The following is a 19,992-nucleotide window of genomic DNA, read 5'->3' as shown; positions in this document are numbered from 1 at the left end:
GGGGGGGGGGGGGCCACTTACATTGACGAGTGGATACCATGCGCGACCAAAAAAACACGTAAAAAGGATGTCTTTTTCACGATAGGGCACGTTACGTACGTAACGTGATAAGGGTGTCAAAAACGCAAAAATAATGAAAAAAGGGTATCTATTTCACTAGGAAAATTACGTGTTTAGGGTCGAATTTGCGGGGATGATGAGACAAAATTAATATGTCTTAAAAAGGATGTCCTTTTTGCCCCAACACTACGTGTTTAGAGTCCGATTTGCACGAGGTCAGTGTAGAAGGTGGGGTCGTACTAAATCAAATAAGGTAAAGCCGACGACCGAAGGACCCGTAACAATAAAACATTCCTGTACTTGTTTAGGGGTTCATTTCAGGGAATATTTGCCAAGAGTATCGTTTTGTTTCCAATACTTGTTAAGGGTAGGGTTTCACACGCCAATACTTGTTAAGGGGTGCATTTTCAGAATATGGAAATTACGTGTTTAGGGTGCTTTTCGAGACCCCATGGTCGCGCATGGTATCCACTCGTGAATGGAAGTGGCCCCCCCCCCCCCCGGGTATAATCCTTCTCTTCCAAACCGTGAAAATCTTGACTATATGTGTCGTAATTTGTCAACCATGTCTATAATTTGATCATGAAAAGCGCTCTGAATCGTTGCAATGCGCGTAGTTTCTCTGTTAAAACGGAACTTTTGCTGTATTCTTACTGACCTAGACTTAAGTTATTTTAATTATCCTTTAACTTAACGGTCGCTTTATTCTTACTGACCAATGCAAAAGTTGTTTTAATTATCTTCTACAAAATATTTTCTCGAGTATTTTAGGGCGGCATTACCCTAGACATGTCCCTTTTCACATGATGAATATCCAAGTCAGGAGTTTGTAAATATTGTCGGTCTATATTTAGTGCTCCAAATGCCAAGATACCAAGTTTCACCTTTGAAATTTTTCTCCTTGGTCATTACGTTCCCTCGTATTTTTTAATGGACGGCGGTGCCCTTAAAACACAACCCCCCACATTGAACATAGTAGCAGAAATATAATCTTGAGAAATAAAACCCTGAAGAGTATATACAAAACAGTTCAACTACTAATACACCTTTTAAGTTGTTTTAACTCTTGAGGAGAGTGAACTTGCACTAAATCATTTTCATATCGTGTATCTGTCAGACAGGGTTTCTTTAAAAAAATATCACTCTAACATTCCATTTCGCCGTATTCTAATTGACATATTCAACAAAGGTTGAAAACTTTTATCATCATTTTAGCCTTCTCCCTGAGTCCGTTATTTTGAATGTACATGTATCTATAGTAATTGATGATCTGCTTACATGCACCATATCAACATTATATTCCAAGTGAATGCATTTATTTTGGGGTTTTTAAAGGATTTTTAAATACGTTTTTAGCATAAGCGCTGTTGTTTTCGCTGTACGATATTTGCGTCATGTTATGATGTTTGCGTATAAGTAAAGACATTTTTTTATTGAGAATTCGAATAGTATTTGTTATTATTTGATATTTTTTGTAATTCATATTGCCTAGATTAACTCTCGAAATCGGCAAAGCAGCTTTCCACAAGGTTCAATATATATTATCAAAGTGTCTTACACTACTTGAAGAGGTTATATTTCAAATTATGCTCAAACGAGAAATCTTAATATTCTTGGACACAGTTTTTCCCCCTTCTATACATCTCAAGCTGGATATATCGCAAGTCGTTATTATGTTTGCCAATGCAATTCATCAGTGTTTTGTCGATATTTTCATTTACACTCATATTGTATGAATTATATTACCTTAAACTTTGTATTCCAAAATCCTATACTTGCACCGAAAAAATGGCCGTATAACACACGCAGACCAGTTGGCTTCATATAATATAATCATTGCAACAGATGTGATTGGTTTGCATTAATGGGTACATGAATTATATCAAAGATGGCATATTTATTTGACATATACATCCCAAAGCAACCATTTCGAATTATATCATAAAATATTCATTAGTAAATTCATTTGTTAAATCATAGATTTATTGATTATAGATCAGAGTTTAATTATGTATGTCTTATTTCAATATCTTATATTTCTATCAACTATTGTTTGTGTTTTGTATCTTTGTAAATTGTACCCAAATCAGCCGTAAGGCTGCTATGTTCAATGTTTTTTATACCGAAATAAATAAATAAAATGACTACCACTTTCGAAAGCGCCCTTAATTCCTTCCACAATTTTCCGAAAAGCAAAAGTAAAGTATAATAATATTCAAATCTAATGAAGATCATTAAAATTCTGTCGGGGGGGGGGGGGCTCTATCACCCCCTCATAAGAATGAAACGGGGCCCTGGAGATTCCGATTTTTCACGAGATGGACACTTTAAAAACCGAGATTCACTTCCAAACAAATATTTAAAAAACTATAAAAAAAAAGAAGGAAAAGTGAAACAGAGTCTTGCGTCTCGCCATTATGATTATGTAAGATGGTCATAATCTGTGCATCCAATATTCCCCTAAATATTTTAAAATTAGATCCATGCATAGTCGACAAATGAGTTAGGAGATAATTAGACAAAGTCCTCGTGTTTTGAAGACCCCACATATACATTTCCTTCGATATGAGTTCGCATCCATGTGGGATTTTTAAAAAGAAATTGCAGCAATCCATTTGGATATTTTCGGGCATTTTTGAGCTGTCTGATATACATAATTTGTCAACACCATATTTTTTTTTGAAAAATATTTTTTATAGTATCTACCTTATTTTATTTTTTTACACCTATATACAAATCAACAGGTTATGTTTTCATTTGCCAATAGTTGTAGCTTACTCCCTTTGCTCGCTCGTATTTTGAAGTAATTCATTGTGTTCAAAACTCAATTCCTCAATACTTGTACGTACAGTGAATGTCTGTGACTTAGTGCAGCAAATTGGCGATTCCCTAATTGCTAGAAAAAAAATCAGCCATTTTCGCAACATTTCTAAACCTACTGTCCAAACAAACGAAGAACTTCAGTTTGTTTGTTGTAATAATACAGTATACTGGAAAGTCATACGAAAAATGACAACCGACAAAAATACATTGTCCATGGGTGAATTAGAGGTGAAAATGTTGCGTGTCGTACGGGACATTTCTGAGTCTCGTACGACACACAACATTCTCACCTTTAATTCACCCATAATCAAACATTTTTTTGTTAGTAATCATTTTTTCAGATGACTACCTACTATAACTTTATTACTGACAGAAAATTATATATTGCTCAAGCGATCAGCAAAGAGACGAGAAATAATTGTTGTCAAAATGTCTCGTACGACACGTGTGGAATCGCCCAGATAGAGACAGATAGAATGCATCCTATGGCAATGAATTACTGTAACCGAAAAAAAAAACAATTGGTTATTAGCGTTAGCGGGTTTTTCTCTCTCGCTTCACTCACTCGTATCATCTATAACAGTATGGATTCGGATCAGAATAAGATGTCAAATTAAAGTCACATTGACAGAAATAAGGAAAAGAAAGATAAATTCTTGCTTGACATTCGTTCATCATTCTTTGCTACTGATTGAACGGTTAGTTCTAATGATTCTTTTTGTCTCGTTCTCAAATGGAAAAAATATCCAATTTGGAGTACTGATTGAAAATCATTTTCCTTGGATCGTTTGTGGTCGGGAGGTTGAGAGGCAGATGAAAGATTGTCACCAAAAGACGCTGATGACAGCAAAGTCATTGGGGCCCGTTGCAGAAAGAGTTGCGTTTAAACGCAAGGCAAAAAATCAATCGCATGCAAGTCCCAAATGCGCGCTGTTGATTGGTAAAAAAAAATCAAGTTTCGCATGATCTTTAGAGTTGCGATTGATTGCAACTCTTTCTGCAGCAACGGGCACCAGGACACACAACTTCCCTGAATATGCCTCCATGTATATATCGGGGGATGCTTTCATGAAAGGACTTGTCGGATGTTTAATCCGACAAAGTCTGCCACAGTTACCACAAAAGAACTGATCCTCATCCGATCAAAATCAAGGAAATTTATCTGCAGGGTCCCATCCAGTGGCGTACCATAATCATGATAAATAAGATATAAAAAAAATACAAAATATTTTATAGAAAAAATTATAATACTTTGGAAAGAAAAGTATCTGTGGAAATGGGGGATTCACTCAAAAGCATAGCTTGTATAATGTGAACCCCCTCCACAGGGGGGGGGGGGATTTGTCCGCCAAAAAATTTGACAAGCAAAAAAAAGGTCTTCAACCACAAGGACTTCGTACCATAAAAAAAATCGTCAGGGGAGGGGGGGGGCAAAGATGCGTCCCTTGCATGGGTTGTGACTCGTGCCCCCCCCTCCGTAGGTACGCTAGTGGTCCCATATTACAAAGAGTTGTGAGTGATCCGATCAATCACAACTATGGAAAGCCAGCAACGTCAACATGTAAAATACATTATTAACAATATTTTCTAGAAATGACTTATATTCATACACTGTTTTCTTGACAATTCAGAAGTTCTTTTAGTTTTCAAAGGACAATGAGGAAATTTTCAAAGGAAAAAATGGATTTCCATGATACTTGAGATTGATTGGATCAATCATAAATCTTTGTAAGACAGGACCCTGATGTGACCACTAGTCTTAATGGTTGATGAAACGCTCCCCAGTACACTAACTTGATTGGTCCATTTTGCTTTTCGTTATATATAGCAAGTACTAGTAACATTATGATTTTCACGGCGCTCACTTCACTTGCTTGCAAGATGGAAACTATTTAACATAGTGTTTGTTCCAATTTTTCTATTTTAAATAGTTATTTTTATTGCTCGCTTCGTTTGCTTAACCGTATAAGAAATACTCATAGGGTTATGGAAGTTTTTTTTTGTCTTGCATGCTCTATAACCTTGATATCGCGTATATATATTAGACATTATGCTCGTCAGGTCAAAATGTATAGGCCTAACCTTGCTTCTGCCCCCTTTCTAAAATGTGTATTAATATGGACTATTCACAGCAAATCATTCACTTAAAATACTACCAAAAATCCATCCACTGTCAGAAAATAACATGCTCTCCATCCCCTTTCCCAAGAAGGGGCACGATGACCCCCTAAAATCGACTGCTTTAATTGCTCCTATAAAACAAATCGGACTGTGATTCACCACTTGCCAACTTAAAGTTGTGGGCCCGGACCTCGACGAGTCATGTAGCAAACTGCACAAACCAGTTTTACGACCCAGAAATAAAGAACTGAGAAAGAAGGACAAGAAAGGGAATAGAAATTGACAGAATCTGAAATGAATTTTCTAATATTATACGTTAAACTGTCACACACAAAATAGGTCATTCACCCCCTCCAGCCACCCCTACTATATACACCACTCTGTCCCGAAAAAAATGTTTGACTTATTGCCCCATTGGATGGATGAAATTAAGCCAATGAGCCAACATCGTTGATTAAAAAAAAAGAATAATATAGTAATCTGACATTCCTCTATTGATACACTCTAGATGGCGTTTTCTCGATTTGAATTCACGAGACATTGATCATAGAATTGTCATGAATATTTGTTTCATTGAAAAGAGTGAGCTATTTAGGCACCTGTTTGGCACCCCAAGTTTTGAGCCATTTATCGACCCAAACTCAATCAAACTTGATTAGATAGGCTTCTCTAGGATCCATATTTTTGGTCATTTTTATTAATTATATGCATGTAGGGCCTATATATATATATATATATATATATATATATATAGTCAAGTGTAAATATGCAAGATATGCACGAGATTCACACAGGCATTTTTTTTTTTAGTTTTCAAAGTTTGAACAGATTTGCAGAATTGATTATAAAATTATGAATATCTTTTATCGTTTGTTTTTATCCGATCATGTTTGCAAATGTCATTCAATCTCCAGTTTCTTTGTTTCATGAAGATTAATAACAAATGAAAAAAAAATATCCCGGGGGAGGGGCAGTCAAATATATTGCTGTACTGGTCAATGGCCAATCAGGGGTCAAACGTATTTCGGGTATGTTTTTTTTTCCAAAGCTTTTTTTTAAAGACTACCCAAACTTGTTTATATAGGGTATTTTTTTCCCCAAGCTTTTTCCCCCGGGGTCATATTCTGGTGATAACTTGTTTAGGGGCCAAACTGTGTGAATAAAGCCCGCGAAAAAAAAATGTTTAGGGGGTTATTTGCACAAAGAGAAAAAAAAATAGTCAGGGGTGTTTGGAAATAATTTGGTTACGCATGTGTACCGGGATGTGTACGGCAATGCATTATTTTGACTGGCCCCCGGGAAAATGTAGGCGCTAGATTATAACCATTCGAAATAGGAATGGCAAGTACTATAACTTGGCTTGGGGTCTTCATTTCCATTTATTTTCCTTCTTTTTTGTTCAAAGTGATCCCGTCGAACTGTCAAACCTTTGGTTCTCTCTCAAAATCGTTATCATTTGTCTGATTTTGTCTGCGAGACGACTCCGTGATGATTTCATATCGATGAGTGTACAGAAGGACTCTGACTACAAATAGCACTTACGGGGCGTGTAATTTGCACATGACTACATTGGAAATGGGCGAACGAACGTAAACATTCAAGCGAGATCAAATCTGTGAGATTGAATTAGCTACTGTACGACTGTTTTTGACATTTTACGTTAATTTAAATGTGACATTTCTGAAAATAATACTGTAGATACACGATTTCTTAGGGATATTCACAAGAAATGCACGACAGGGAACGATATTATCACGGTGATTCCAGCGAACAGCAAAAGATGCTGACGGACGGGGCAAGCAACGAGAGCCTGTTGAGTGAAGATCTGGTCGACGATGAAGGGGAGGATGATGATGAGTTTGATGAAAATGAAGTGGAGACAGAGAGGGAAGATGAACTCGAAGAAACGATGAGTAAATGGACAAATTACATTCATGGCTGGCAGGATAGATGGGTTGTGTTGAAAAATGGAACATTATCATATTTCAAGTCGAGGCACGAGATGCAGTCCGGATGCAGAGGATCAATGAGTTTGGCAAGAGCAGTTATCGAGGCAAGTCAAAATGGAAACAGTGCAGAGTCAAGGCTCATTTGTTTTTTTTTTTGGGGGGGGCAGGGGGTTGGAGAAGTCAGAAGAGCTTCCAGGTTTAAGCTTTTATTTACAGAAGAATTTCATGGAATTGAGGAGTTTGAAGAACCTTTATTACGAAAAATTACATTTTTGAGGCCAATGTGTTTATGAAAAATAGACAAGAGTAATAGTTAGGCACCTACAACAAAAACAATGACAAAAAAATTCACTGCATCTTGAGTTAGAAACGGATATTTTTTAAAAGTTCTGTACGTATACTGCACTGCAGTGTGAGTCACATCAGTTTTGAGCCTTTATTGAGGTAGTACGGTAAATTATGTTTAAATTCTAATCTAAGATTTTCCCAAGGTATCTATGATTTCTTTATCTTCCGCTTGGCGACAGCACGCAAATTGCGCGATTTGCGTGCTGTCGCCAAGCGGAAGACAAATCAAGATGGCGACGTAAACACGGCTGTAAGCTCTTCCCATCCTTTCATTTTAAATTTCTCGTTTTTTTAATGAATTCTTCTTTAAAAATATGATCAATATCACAGAAATGTTGGAAATGAAGTTGGACCCCATGTACATGTTTTAGGGCTAGATCTTTTAGAGGGAAAGTAGAATTCTCGGGGGCGAAAGTTTCTGGTTTTGTACCCGTACGTGGGGAAATATACAGTAGGTAGGGATCCCAGGCATCAGTGGGGAGTGACCATACGTATAGTATATGACTTTCACTGCCCAGACACCTCCAGGGTATGTAGTTATGTACACCCAAAAAGTGTTGGCCCATCAATATCAGTGGTTGTTTATTAAATATTTGTAATGTAAGTTCTTCTTCCAGTACAGCCTCCTACATGTTACATGTATCTTATTATCATACTCTTAAAGGGATGGTCCGGGCTGAAAATATTTATATCTTAATACATAGAGTAGAATTCACTGAGCAAAATGCTGAAAATTTCATCAAATTCAGATAACAAATAATACAGTTATTGAAGCTTAAAGTTTAGCAATATTTTTTTTAATAAAGTCGTCATGAATATTAATTTGATGGGCTGATGATGTCACATTCCCACTTTCCGTTTTCTAATGTTATTACATAAAATATTTTAAAAAATTATTTCATACTTGTGTGAATAATATATTGTCCTTATAATGATATAAGTTGCAGCAATAAATACATGTATGTAATGCTCTAAGTCAGTTGTCAATCCAATTTTTTCTAGTTCTTGGAGGGAAAATTTGAATAAACCTAATTTCATATAATAAAATACAAAAGAACAAGTACATCATCAGCCCACCTAATGAATATTCATGACGACTGTCTTCACAAAATATTGCTAAAGCTTTAAAATTCAATAACTTTGTTATTATCCCATTTTGATGAAATTTTCATAATTTAATTTTCTCAGCAATTTAATGCTCCAGTCTGCATTAATCTGCTAGGCAGAGTCTGAATGGCTTGTGAGGTGGGATCTGCTACTGGTTTGCGAAGCAAACCCAGCCTGAAAGGGCGAGCGAAGCGAGCATTCTTGAATAAGCTGTGGTACACCCTGCAGATGTGGGTCTACATTTGTAGACTAGTCTGCATGGTCTGATGCATAATTTATTTGTGCTATTATTTTGAAAAGATGTATTTCCCAATTCATCACAATGTTTGCAATTTTGTCATAATTTTAGTTTTGAAAGTTATGCTATTTTGCGACTACGGCTACATCTCGTCTGCTCTTTTTACCGACAGTATCGATATCAAGGTATTCTACATGTAGTTAGGAAGCCTTCTGTGAAACAGGTTAAGTAAGATTGGAACCAACTCTGTGGTTGGTGGATAAAGATACAGTATGACTAAAACTTGTCCATGTGTTGAGAAACAGGCCCCCGGTTCTTAATTATGATACATGTATCTACATGTACATGTATTGTAGAGGGTCATCAAGTTGGGATAGCAAATCTATGAGGCAATGGTGTAAAAAGGGACACTTTAGCAGTCAACAAATCTACACCTAATGCAGGGTGCTACATAACTTTTTAGAAGCTCTTGTCCAGTCGGGCAAGTAAATTCATAAATAGTTGGAATATAATTGCTCAAAAATCTATTTGCCCGATAAAAATCAGTGAAAAAAAAACTTTTACCTCTTCCAGAGAAAGTTTTGCGGCTTTATAAGCCATTGACCTTTTTTCTCTCTTTTGACATGAACTGATCTCCTTTGTTATTGCATTTCTTTTTCCAATGTGATTTTATCTTGCTTGCCAATACCAAAATTAGGGTCCAAATATATCAACCCTAATTTTGGTCATTCTACTGTGAGAATTTTGCTTGCCCAATTTGGGCAAGTATATTTGGTTTTTACTTCAACACACTTTCCCGACTAACTTTTACATGTACCTGCTACGGGCAAACGGGCAAGTGCTTATGTAGGACCCTGCCTAATGCATGTGAAATGATTAAATTTTGAAGTACAGTATGGCGTGCTAATCTGCTATACATGTAGGATCAGTATGACCCAAAAATTTAATAGGGTTGGTATATATTGTGTGTAAGAAAGAATCCCAACATTTAAAAAATATATTAAATTCTGTAAATTCTGTCGAAGATTTTTTTCATACGCTGTTACAAACATGTGCACATCTACATTTTTTCTACTGAGTACAGTGCATTTTAATTAAATGTATGATCTTCAATTCATTATCCTCATTTAGAAAAAAACTGTACTGAACATGTACATGTACCAGCAAACATCCAAGGTCATTTGTCTTCACATGAAAGTATTTTTCTCTTTAGGGTGACTAATGGTAGAGCTCCTTAAAACCTTCCACAATGTATTGTATCATTTGATTACCGTATTTAATTTTTTACATGTAGAAACTTCTAATAATGAACTGTTGTCACTCAGGAAGTCCTATAAAAATACATGATTGAAATGAGAAGTTCATCATTTCTTTTTTTAGAAGTACATGTACCAGTACTTGTAACAACAGCTCGATATACATGTAAGGAACCAAAGTATGAAGATGGGAGCAGCTTGGTTTCATTATAAACATAATTGTTGAAAGAAGTTATTACCGTATTTCAATTTCACACATCTATCATGTTATTTTTAATAACATATTTTACTTTTCCTTTTTAAGTTTAAATTGATAATTTGATAATTGATAGTTTTCATACATTGCCAATGACAATAAAATGATGCAGTTTAATGTTTGTTTCTAGTTGTCATCTACTTCACAGTCATTACATTGAATTTTATATTTTATGGAATAACAAAGCTTTACATGTATCCCCCAATATTTTCAACGTTATAAATCTGCACTTGAGAAAGTGTACATGTAGTTTTATTTTGTGTAGGCTGTGTTACTATTATTGTAATTGTCATTCCATTTTTAATTGGGTTCAATAAAGTGTTGATTATTACTAGGAATTGAATAGCACATTTGTTTATTAAGGTTTGTATGAATTTTAATACACTTCTCATTTCATATTGTAAAAAAATAAAATCTGTGATTCAATTTGTGAAAACAAACCTTTCCAGGGAATTAAATGCAGCCGTTTACATGTATTTCTTGGCTTTGATATTTTGTTGGCCATTGACCAAGAAAATATTCAGACCATCCACGAGGGAGGGGGGCAGAAAATTATAAACAAAGAAAAAAAAAGTTTTGAAAGTGAATGTAGCCAATTGCCTCAGGTTGCAACATGCAAGTTGGGAATATTGAGTCTCCCAGGAATTATTTGTTATTAATGACCTTCTAACAGGACAAAATGAACAATGGTGGAACTAAAACTTCCCAACTTGACTTTCATAAAATTTTGAAGGAGAAAAATATAGCCTTTGTTTTTCTCCTATACAATGTAGTTGCAAGTTACGATCAGTCATGCATGAATAATTATGAATCATCAATATTTTTCAGACCATGCTCTACTACTACTACTACTACTACTACCACTACTACTACTACTACTACTACTACTACTACTACTACTACTACTACTACTACTACTACTACTACTACTACTACTACTACTACTACTACTACTACTACTACTACTACTACTACTACTACTACTACTACTACTACTACTACTACTACTACTACTACTACTACTACTACTACTACTACTACTACTACTACTACTACTACTACTACTATACTACTACTACTACTACTATACTACTACCACTACTACATCTACTACTACTACTTCTACTACTACTACATCTACTACTACTACTACTACATGTGATGTACATGTACTACTAGTAGTAGTAGTACTACTACTACTACTACTCCTACTACTACTACTACTACATGTACTACTACTACTACTACTACTACTACTACTACATGTACTACATGAACTACTGCTACTAGTACTGCTACTACATGTACTACTACTACTACTGCTACTACTATTGCTACTACTATTGCTACTACTACTACTACTACTACTACTACTACTACTACTACTACTACTACTACTACTACTACTACATGTACTACTACTTCTACTACTACTACTACTACTACTACTTCTACTACTACTACTACTACTACTACTACTACTACTCCTATTCCTACTTTAATATTTGATTTGATGATAAAAAGTTAATGAAAGTTCTACGTAGCGCTCATGTCTCTCAGATATGACACTGCTGGTGCTCCGTGATGGCAACATATTCAGCCATTTTCTTTCCATCTTTCTTTCCAATCAGGTTCATGAGTTTGATCATCTGAGGTTTGATGTAAGCATCAACGACAGTGTGTGGTACCTGAGGGTGAAGTCAAGAGACTCCCGACAGAGATGGATCGAGTGCTTAGAATCCCAGAAGGCTATGGCTGAAGCAGAGAGCACTAGTCTCCAGAGACATGGCTCAATGGTCTCTTTACACTCAGGGGCTAGTCTTACATCGTCATCATCATTCAAGGTGAGTTGCAACTTTTACCTGAACCTTTAAGGTCGAGTCCACCCCAATGATACAAATCAAGCAAATGTTAGTCATTACACTGAAAATGTCATCAAAATTGGATGCTGAATGAGAAAGTTATGCTATTTTCAATTCTCATTTATTTTCACAATAGTGATACGCTCAATTGTCAATAAGGAGCTGATTATACTACAAATAGGCCTACTCATATCTTTTATGTGTTATGATTTGAAATATGAAATCAGATTTTCCATCTAGAATGTAAATTCTGGTGTGTTTCTTTGTGGAAGCAGTGAATAATTTTAGCTTCTTTATCACCATAGCTACATGTATATACATGTAGTAGCTACATGCTATATACATGTAGTTTGTAGTACAAAGTTTGGTATTTTTCATAAAAGAAATGGTGCATGTGTGATATCATCACCCCCCTTATTGCATGCAGTACAGGCCAAGATCTTAGATATCTTTTCATGAAATTTAGCAAAAATAACAAATTTTATGACCTTCATATTTTACATCTGATTTTGATGAAAATATCAGTGTTGTTATGGTTGTTTGAGTATTCATACCAACCTGTTGTTGGGATGGACTTGGCTTTTTAACTGCACTTTTTAACTTTAATGTAATAATGAACTTATTCAAGCCTACAGTACACTGGGGTCAAGTGCACCATCTACATGTATGTGCAATCGTACAACCTCTTTTAATATGTGTATTGTATTTTATAAACTGTCTTGCATAAGAGTATTTCATTTATTTCATAGTAAACATTAGAATGTGAAGATTGATAGTCAAAGGTTTAGATTAATCAGAAGAAAAAGAAGAGTCTTTGGGAGGAATAAGAAAGTGAACTTTTAACATGAGAAATGAGGAAATATCTTGTAAGGTTCTTGTTTTATAATTTTGATTAATGCACTGTTGATTATTGTACCCTGTTTTGAAAGAAGCTTTTATTGCCTTCTATTGTAGAAGGGTAGAGGGTTAACAGAGAAGCTTGCTGAGATGGAGACATTCCGAGACATCCTTTGCCGTCAGATTGATACCATGCAAAGCTTTTTTGACACTTGTGCGGAAGCTGTCCCAAAAAAGTGGCTGGAGGAAGCATGTGAGTATATTTTCCTTTTTATGAAAAAAAAAGAAAATCCATATCTTATAGTTCGAAATAGACAAAATGAAATACTCAAAAAATTTGCTTTGCCCAATTGATCGTGGGCTAGGCAGCCGCTGTACAACGCCAGATCGACGAGGCTCTATCCCTTTAATTGTTTAACGCCAAACAGGGTAGCAGCAACTCGCATCTTTCAACGTCTTTTGGTCTGACGCGGCCGGGGCTTGGACTCCCTAACTCCTGGTTGTGAAACAGATGCTCTACCAACTGAGCCAATACACTGGTGTGGAGTGGTGTGTGGGTTATTAGCAGTTATGTGCCACGTAATACCTTTAAGATGCGGTTTCCTGATTGGTGTTAAAATGAATCAAGTGATAAATTCTAAATATGTATGACACGTAGATGGTACATAGACTGATAATCTTTCAAATTAACAGCTTTGATCTATAGAGCAACAATAAACACAATGTCTTGAGTAGATATGAAAGTGTAATGCTTTGTGTGTACTCAAAGTGCATTGCACTTTTTACTATCTTTCATATTAGAGTTGCTCTACATGTATGTTTAGTATTGTTACCCAGGCTACACGTAGATGAGTAAAACAAGTGCAAATTACCCACCTACATGATTAAAGCAAACATGAGGGGTGAACACTGTCGACCCAAGGGGAATTGATTTCAGCTATACATGTACATGTAGGTGTCAGGGGAAGGGGGTTATCATTTGTTTCTTTGTTTTTTATATTTATGAAGATTGTTTTCTTATTTGGAAATATACTGTATATGACAGATTTATCACCACTTGGGTTCAGTGGATGAGGCAAAATATGTATCTTTTTTACTCTTCCCTAGCAATATAAATTTAGAATTACTGGTAGATTTTTCCAAACTGAGCTACAATTTACCTTTCCTCAGCTTCACTTTGAAATGATAGCTTAAAAAAATGCCTTGGAAATATATAGATTTTTTTCCCCGATAGTAATGATTACTTTTAGTCCACATGTAGATGGCATATCATGTACAATGTATGACATCACTATGATCTGAAATAGGTTTGCTCATTTGTACATGTATGGAAAGTCACAGTAACCAAAAGTTGTTATTTCATTTGTATTAATGGTCTATGTACACATGTATTCATATACTAATGATATATATTTCATGTGACCTTTTTTTTGAGGGGGTGGGTTGGCCCTTAGGCTATATATCAATGCAAGCTGAGGCTTTACTGTTTAACACCATGTCTGATTACATTTTACACATTTACTCTAATTACAACAAAGATTCTACATGATCAGTCCATCTATCATCCCACCTGCTTCTAGCACTCTGCCATTAATCTACGTGTAATTTGATCCCATAGAGAGACAATCGGTGAAGTCCTTTTTTTTGTGGTCAACATGAGCTTGTTTTATAAATATGAGGTTAAAAAGGCACCCACATTCATCAGATGCCTTGCTGGTATTAAAGGGATGGTCTGGGCTGAAAGTATTTTAGTTAAATAAATGGAGTAGAATTCACTGAGCAAAATGCCGAAAATTTCATCAAAATCGGATAACAAATGACAAAGTTATTGAATTTTAAAGTTTAGCAATATTTTGTGAAAACAGTCGTCATGAATATTCATTAGGTGGGCTGATTATATCACATCTCCACTTGTTCTTTTGTATTTTATTATATGAAAATAGGTTTATTCAAATTTTTTCCTCCAAGAACTAGAAAAATTGGATTGACATCTGATTTAATGCATGTGATATTTATTGCTGCAACTTATTTCATTATAAGGGAGACATATTATTCACACAAGTATGAAATAATGAAAAAAATATGATTTTATAACATAAGAAAACGGAAAGTGGAGATGTGACATCATCAGCCCACCTAATGAATATTCATGACGACTGTTTTCACAAAATATTGCTAAACTTTAAACTTCAATAACTTTATCATTTGTTATCCGATTTTGATGAAATTTTCGGCATTTTGCTCAGTGAATTCTACCTTATGTATTAAGATATAAATATTTTCAGCCCGGACCACCCCTTTAATGCATGTTATGTGTACAGTACATGTAGATATGAGCACTAAGAAAAGAAGATTTTATATCCTCTCCAGGGCCGTCTGCACCAGCCCCAGTTTTCAAATTAGCGCGCTATTTCTGATCTGGCAAATTATTTCGATCTGAACAGTCTCAAGATTACAAATGTATTTGTAATGGAGACGCAATTATCATGCTACTGTAGTTTGCTGGATTAATCTCGAGATTGCAATCCCAAGTCAACTTGAGATTATTTTCAAAATAGCGCGCTACTTTACAAAATATCCCGCCAATTCGCAGGTGCAGATGCACTCTTAATTCACAGCGTCACACCATAATTCCTCGATGCCTCGCTCGACCACGAATCGCTCTTCTTGCGATGGTGGAGACAGGGTTTCTTGAATCTTGAGATTCAAGATTCAAGATATATTTATTAATGGCAAAGAAGGCTGATCGGGCTAAAATCTTGAGATTGAGTAAACTTGAGCTGATGCAGCACCGCCTTCTGAAATCAAGATGAATTTCACTTTTGGTTTGACCTCTAAGGCTCTACCTCTTACATGTAGGAATGTTCAATAATATGTGAAAAATCTACATGTATCATTCATAACGTTGAAAATTTCATCAAAATCAGATATAAAATGATGTATGGTTGAAGGAAAAAATAACTCAGTTCAGCAAGTCAGCCATATGTGGTATTTGAACTACAACATTCAGACATTGCCTACTAGTAACCCCTACCTGTGCATGTCCTTGACTTCATGTAGAAATTTTTCATTTTCTATTGATCACATGACATGAATTTTATGGAAACTTCTGATTTTATGCCAATATGATGTGTCAAAATGATAATAATGATGTACATGTTGTATTGAATGATATTTCAGAGTCTTTGTTTTCCAGACTGTTATTGTCTGACCTCACGACCCACTAAATAAAACCTGGTTGTCCATCAATGTGCCATGGCCCATCGTTGAGGAGCCCTTATAGTCTGGAGTATTAACTATCTTGTCTGATTATCTGAAGTTATCCTAACTTCTGATGAAATGAAATATTTGAAATGTAGATCAATAATGAACATTAATTTATTTTTTTTTATTGAAAAAAAGGGGAGGGGGAGGAAGTTTTTTTAATAAATATATCTGGTGTTACATTTACACATGTCTATGCATCAGTACTGCCATGCATGTTGGATATAAAATCTGAACTTCCACTTGAACTTGAATATACAGTGTATGTAGAAGAAAGGAAATTTGGCAACATATCATTCTGGAGAGTAATATATGCATGTGTACACATACATGTTATAACTTAGATAGATAAGAGAAGTTGTTTTTAGGAAATCAGGAACTACTGTTAATTTTTGTTACATATCAATAAATATTATCCTTGAATCGATACTGTTTGCAAAGCTTCCTTGTTTTCATACATAAGTGAGTTGACTCAAAGTCTGTTATATTTTCATTCCTACTGATAGATTATGTTCTAAAGGCAAGGTATAGAAATAGATGATATTATTTTCATGGTATATATTGTGGCCCAAGTAGGACAGGGGAAGTGGCCAGTTAGTCCACAGCACAAGTTCTCCCACTAGTGTCTGACCACCAGAGAGATGTTCCATAAATAATACCCAAGATGCATCTATGATGATACATGTACATCTAGGAGAAATTCTCAAGAGTTTTTAGTGTCTAAATAGAGACAAGAGTTAACATACATGTTAAAATGAATTTAGCACCAAAAATTTGGCAAGCACTATTGTGCCCTTTCCAACATCTGATACCAGTGGTTAGTCCCATTGAGAATGCACTCTCCTCCAGCTTTTGAGATGTCTTTGTTTATTTGTTTGTATGGTTAATCATGATCAGATTAAAATTTTTAGTCTCTTTATTATTGTTGTGTTTGTTTTTCCTTTCTTTTCTTCTTTGTTTTGTGTCCCCCTTTGCCATTTTCGCAGATGGAGATTATTCTGGTGATGATGATGAGAATGACATTGTGACCCCCAGAGCGAATCACCACCATCATCATCATACACACACAGAGAATGGACCAACAAATCCAAAGGATAAAGGTATTGTAAAGTATACAGGTAGAGGCCATTCTCATTACGCTTTCTAAAACTAGTTTAATGGAAACTGATTCAGGAAACCAGTTTGGAAGATCGCTTTGCTAGCGTTCCCACTTGATCACACAAAAGTGGATTTCAAAATCACTTAACATAAGGCGATCTTATTGCTACGGAAATGCTCTCAGTGAGGTGACACGTTTCGCGAGAAATCGCAAACTGCAGCAGAGGCATTCTACACCTGTCGTGTGGAGTAGCGCGCTCAAAATGTGCGAAGATCGCTTCCCGAAGAACGGTTGTGACCTCACTTATGCTAAAACCAGTTTAACGAAGCAAAGCGATCTTGAAAACTACATAGTGAGGTGAGGTGGTTTTCTGAACTGGTTTGGAAGATCGCTTCCAAGATCGCTTTGACCATTCTCACTACATGTTAAACTAGTTTCAAGTAAACTAGTTTTAGGAAAGTAGTGAGAATGGTGCCGTAGAATACAGTGAAATCTATTTATGGTCTTTATGAACAGGGGCTCTTCATGAACAAGTTCCAAAGGAAACAAACAAATAAATAAATAATATACATGTAGGATTTGTATAGTGCAAGTATCCACCTTGTTAGGTGCTCAAGGATCCCCTATATTACCCTGGCTAAGCCAGTCTACCGATTCTGGTGCTCACAGCTTTCTGTGGAATTACTTCCTGTTGGTGCCCATTTACCTCACCTGGGTTGAGTAACGCACAATGTGGGTAAATTTCTTGCTGAAGCAAAACACGTTACATGTATGGCTGGGAATCAAAGCCCACATCCCTCAGACGAAAGACGAGTGTCTAAAACCACTAGAACACAATGCCCTCACAGGGTGCAGGGTTATAGACATGTCATCCTTCTATACAAGCGATTGCTAAAACAGTTTTTAGTATATTATTTAAGGTGAAAACTGCAAATTTCTGTAGTTCATCATCATGACAATTTCAACCACAAGCGAAACCAGGACCAGAAAATACATGCTTTAAAAGTGAGAAAAAAAGTGAAAATAATTGTATGAGGAAATATTGGCTTACACATCATATGTGATTATCTTTCAGGATGTTGTGGGTCGTGATGAGGTTGTTGATGCCAAGTTAGATCATGAAGTTATAAAAGAAATGTTCCCTATCATGTGACTTTGGTTCCGTTCAAGCTGTAGTTCACCCCCCCCCCCCTTTGACTGGAAGCAATGCTGGTTTAAAGCATGTTCATATTAGATGTACATGGTTCACACATGCTCCAAGCTTTTCCATGTGCAGGAGAGACTTGCGGGTCAAAGTGATTCAGCTCGCTTTTCGCCTCCCAGGCACAGGTGACGCCAAACAAATAATAATAATATAATTTCTTAATCTTGATTAAGTACAAGAACGAGCAATCACTCTCCCATTTGCTTGCGTACAAAAAGCTACAAGTGTAATAATAGGCGTTGTACAATTCAACGTGATAAAACAATTACAAGTAGGGTAGAGCTTGCAAGAAATCCACACACACATGTTGATGAGAAGCTAAGGTTGTGATAGACGATGTCTAAATTGTTTTAGATGTGGAAAGAACATCACTGCATTATAGTTTTATTTTTGTCTCTTGCTCCAACCAGGCTACATACAACATTTAGCTTGAGAGTTGAGACATTGGTTGTTCTTAGTGCTGGTGTTGGTGTTACTGTTTACATGTAACACAATGTCATTACCTACCATAGCTCCAACACCTATATGTAATCTGATTCTGATTTTACAAAAATTATCACCATTTTGATGTTGTTTTGTCATGAAAATTGACAAAAGATTGTTCATCAAACTTAAATAACCCATTGTACATGCACATCTATAAAAAAAAAATCAGGTCTAACCAACACTTGATGTGGAATTTGAAGTTGTCCTACATTGTACTGGTTATCATTATCTTGTACAGTTATTTGTGTATAAACTTCAAGATAAAGAAAAATGCCCTTTATCAAAATTAAGTAAATAGATGATATGCAGTTAACAAAATATGCACATCGTATGAATGTACTTGTATGAGATATTGGCAAAAGTATTTGTTGATGAGTTGTTTCCTTCAACGAGTCTAACCTAATTTGCCATCTGCTTCATGTACATGTACAAGAAAAGTCTTGCAATTATCCAACTTGGCAGGGGCATCAACAATCAGGTTAATAATCAACTAAACTTTTAAAGGGCAGTTAGATAGGAGGGATGTGACGTCAACATGATGAGCACCAAAACACACTGTAGATTAGAGACTGTTTGAACATCTCCGTAGTTCAGGGGCACAGTAACAACAGCCCAAGTTGACCCAGTTTTTTTCTGAAAATGATGTTTCACAATGATTAAAATATGACTGAATTCGCAGTTTAATTTTGAGTAGCGTGAGGTACTGTACAGTATATATTAAACACATCCTCACATTGGTGAGATCTTGCTCAGAGGCCATGCACTACTGCCCGGGGGGGGGGGGCACTCAGTATATAATGCATAGTGGTTATGTGCCACGGAGGGGACCCCCATTTTCACACTCAAATTTCCGTTCCAAGGCATAGCATTTTTGCCTTGTTGAGAAAAAGAACAAAGAAAGCCGCTCCAAGGCATAGCATTTTCTTCTTATCGAGAAAAAAGAAGAGAGAAATCCGCTCCAAAGCTTCGCATATTTTTCGTTACGCCCGCTCCGATTGCATTTAATGAGCTGCAATTTTGGTGAAAAGCGGCCCCGGCGGAGGCCGCGCTAGCTGCATCATGCACGCATGACCGTTCCATAG

The 19,992-nt window shown here is 36.0% G+C and overlaps 1 protein-coding gene across 1 annotated transcript in view; it reads left to right on the top strand.

Annotated features, from left to right (window-relative positions):
• Positions 1 to 6,524: 6,524 nt before the first annotated feature.
• LOC121415836 (ceramide transfer protein-like) overlaps positions 6,525 to 19,992 on the top strand; it is a 32,242-nt gene continuing 18,774 nt past the window's right edge. The window contains exons 1-4 of the mRNA XM_041609192.1: positions 6,525 to 7,057; positions 11,790 to 12,002; positions 12,975 to 13,110; positions 17,108 to 17,221. Coding sequence (XP_041465126.1) covers positions 6,734 to 7,057; positions 11,790 to 12,002; positions 12,975 to 13,110; positions 17,108 to 17,221 — 787 coding nt within the window. The 5' untranslated portion in view covers positions 6,525 to 6,733. The remainder of the gene's footprint in view (positions 7,058 to 11,789; positions 12,003 to 12,974; positions 13,111 to 17,107; positions 17,222 to 19,992) is intronic.

The sequence above is a fragment of the Lytechinus variegatus genome, chromosome 5, assembly GCF_018143015.1.
Source record: "Lytechinus variegatus isolate NC3 chromosome 5, Lvar_3.0, whole genome shotgun sequence".
In the NCBI taxonomy this organism is placed as follows: domain Eukaryota; kingdom Metazoa; phylum Echinodermata; class Echinoidea; order Temnopleuroida; family Toxopneustidae; genus Lytechinus; species Lytechinus variegatus.
The sequence above is the reverse complement of the archived record's forward strand: the minus strand, read 5'-3'. Positions and strand labels throughout refer to the sequence as shown.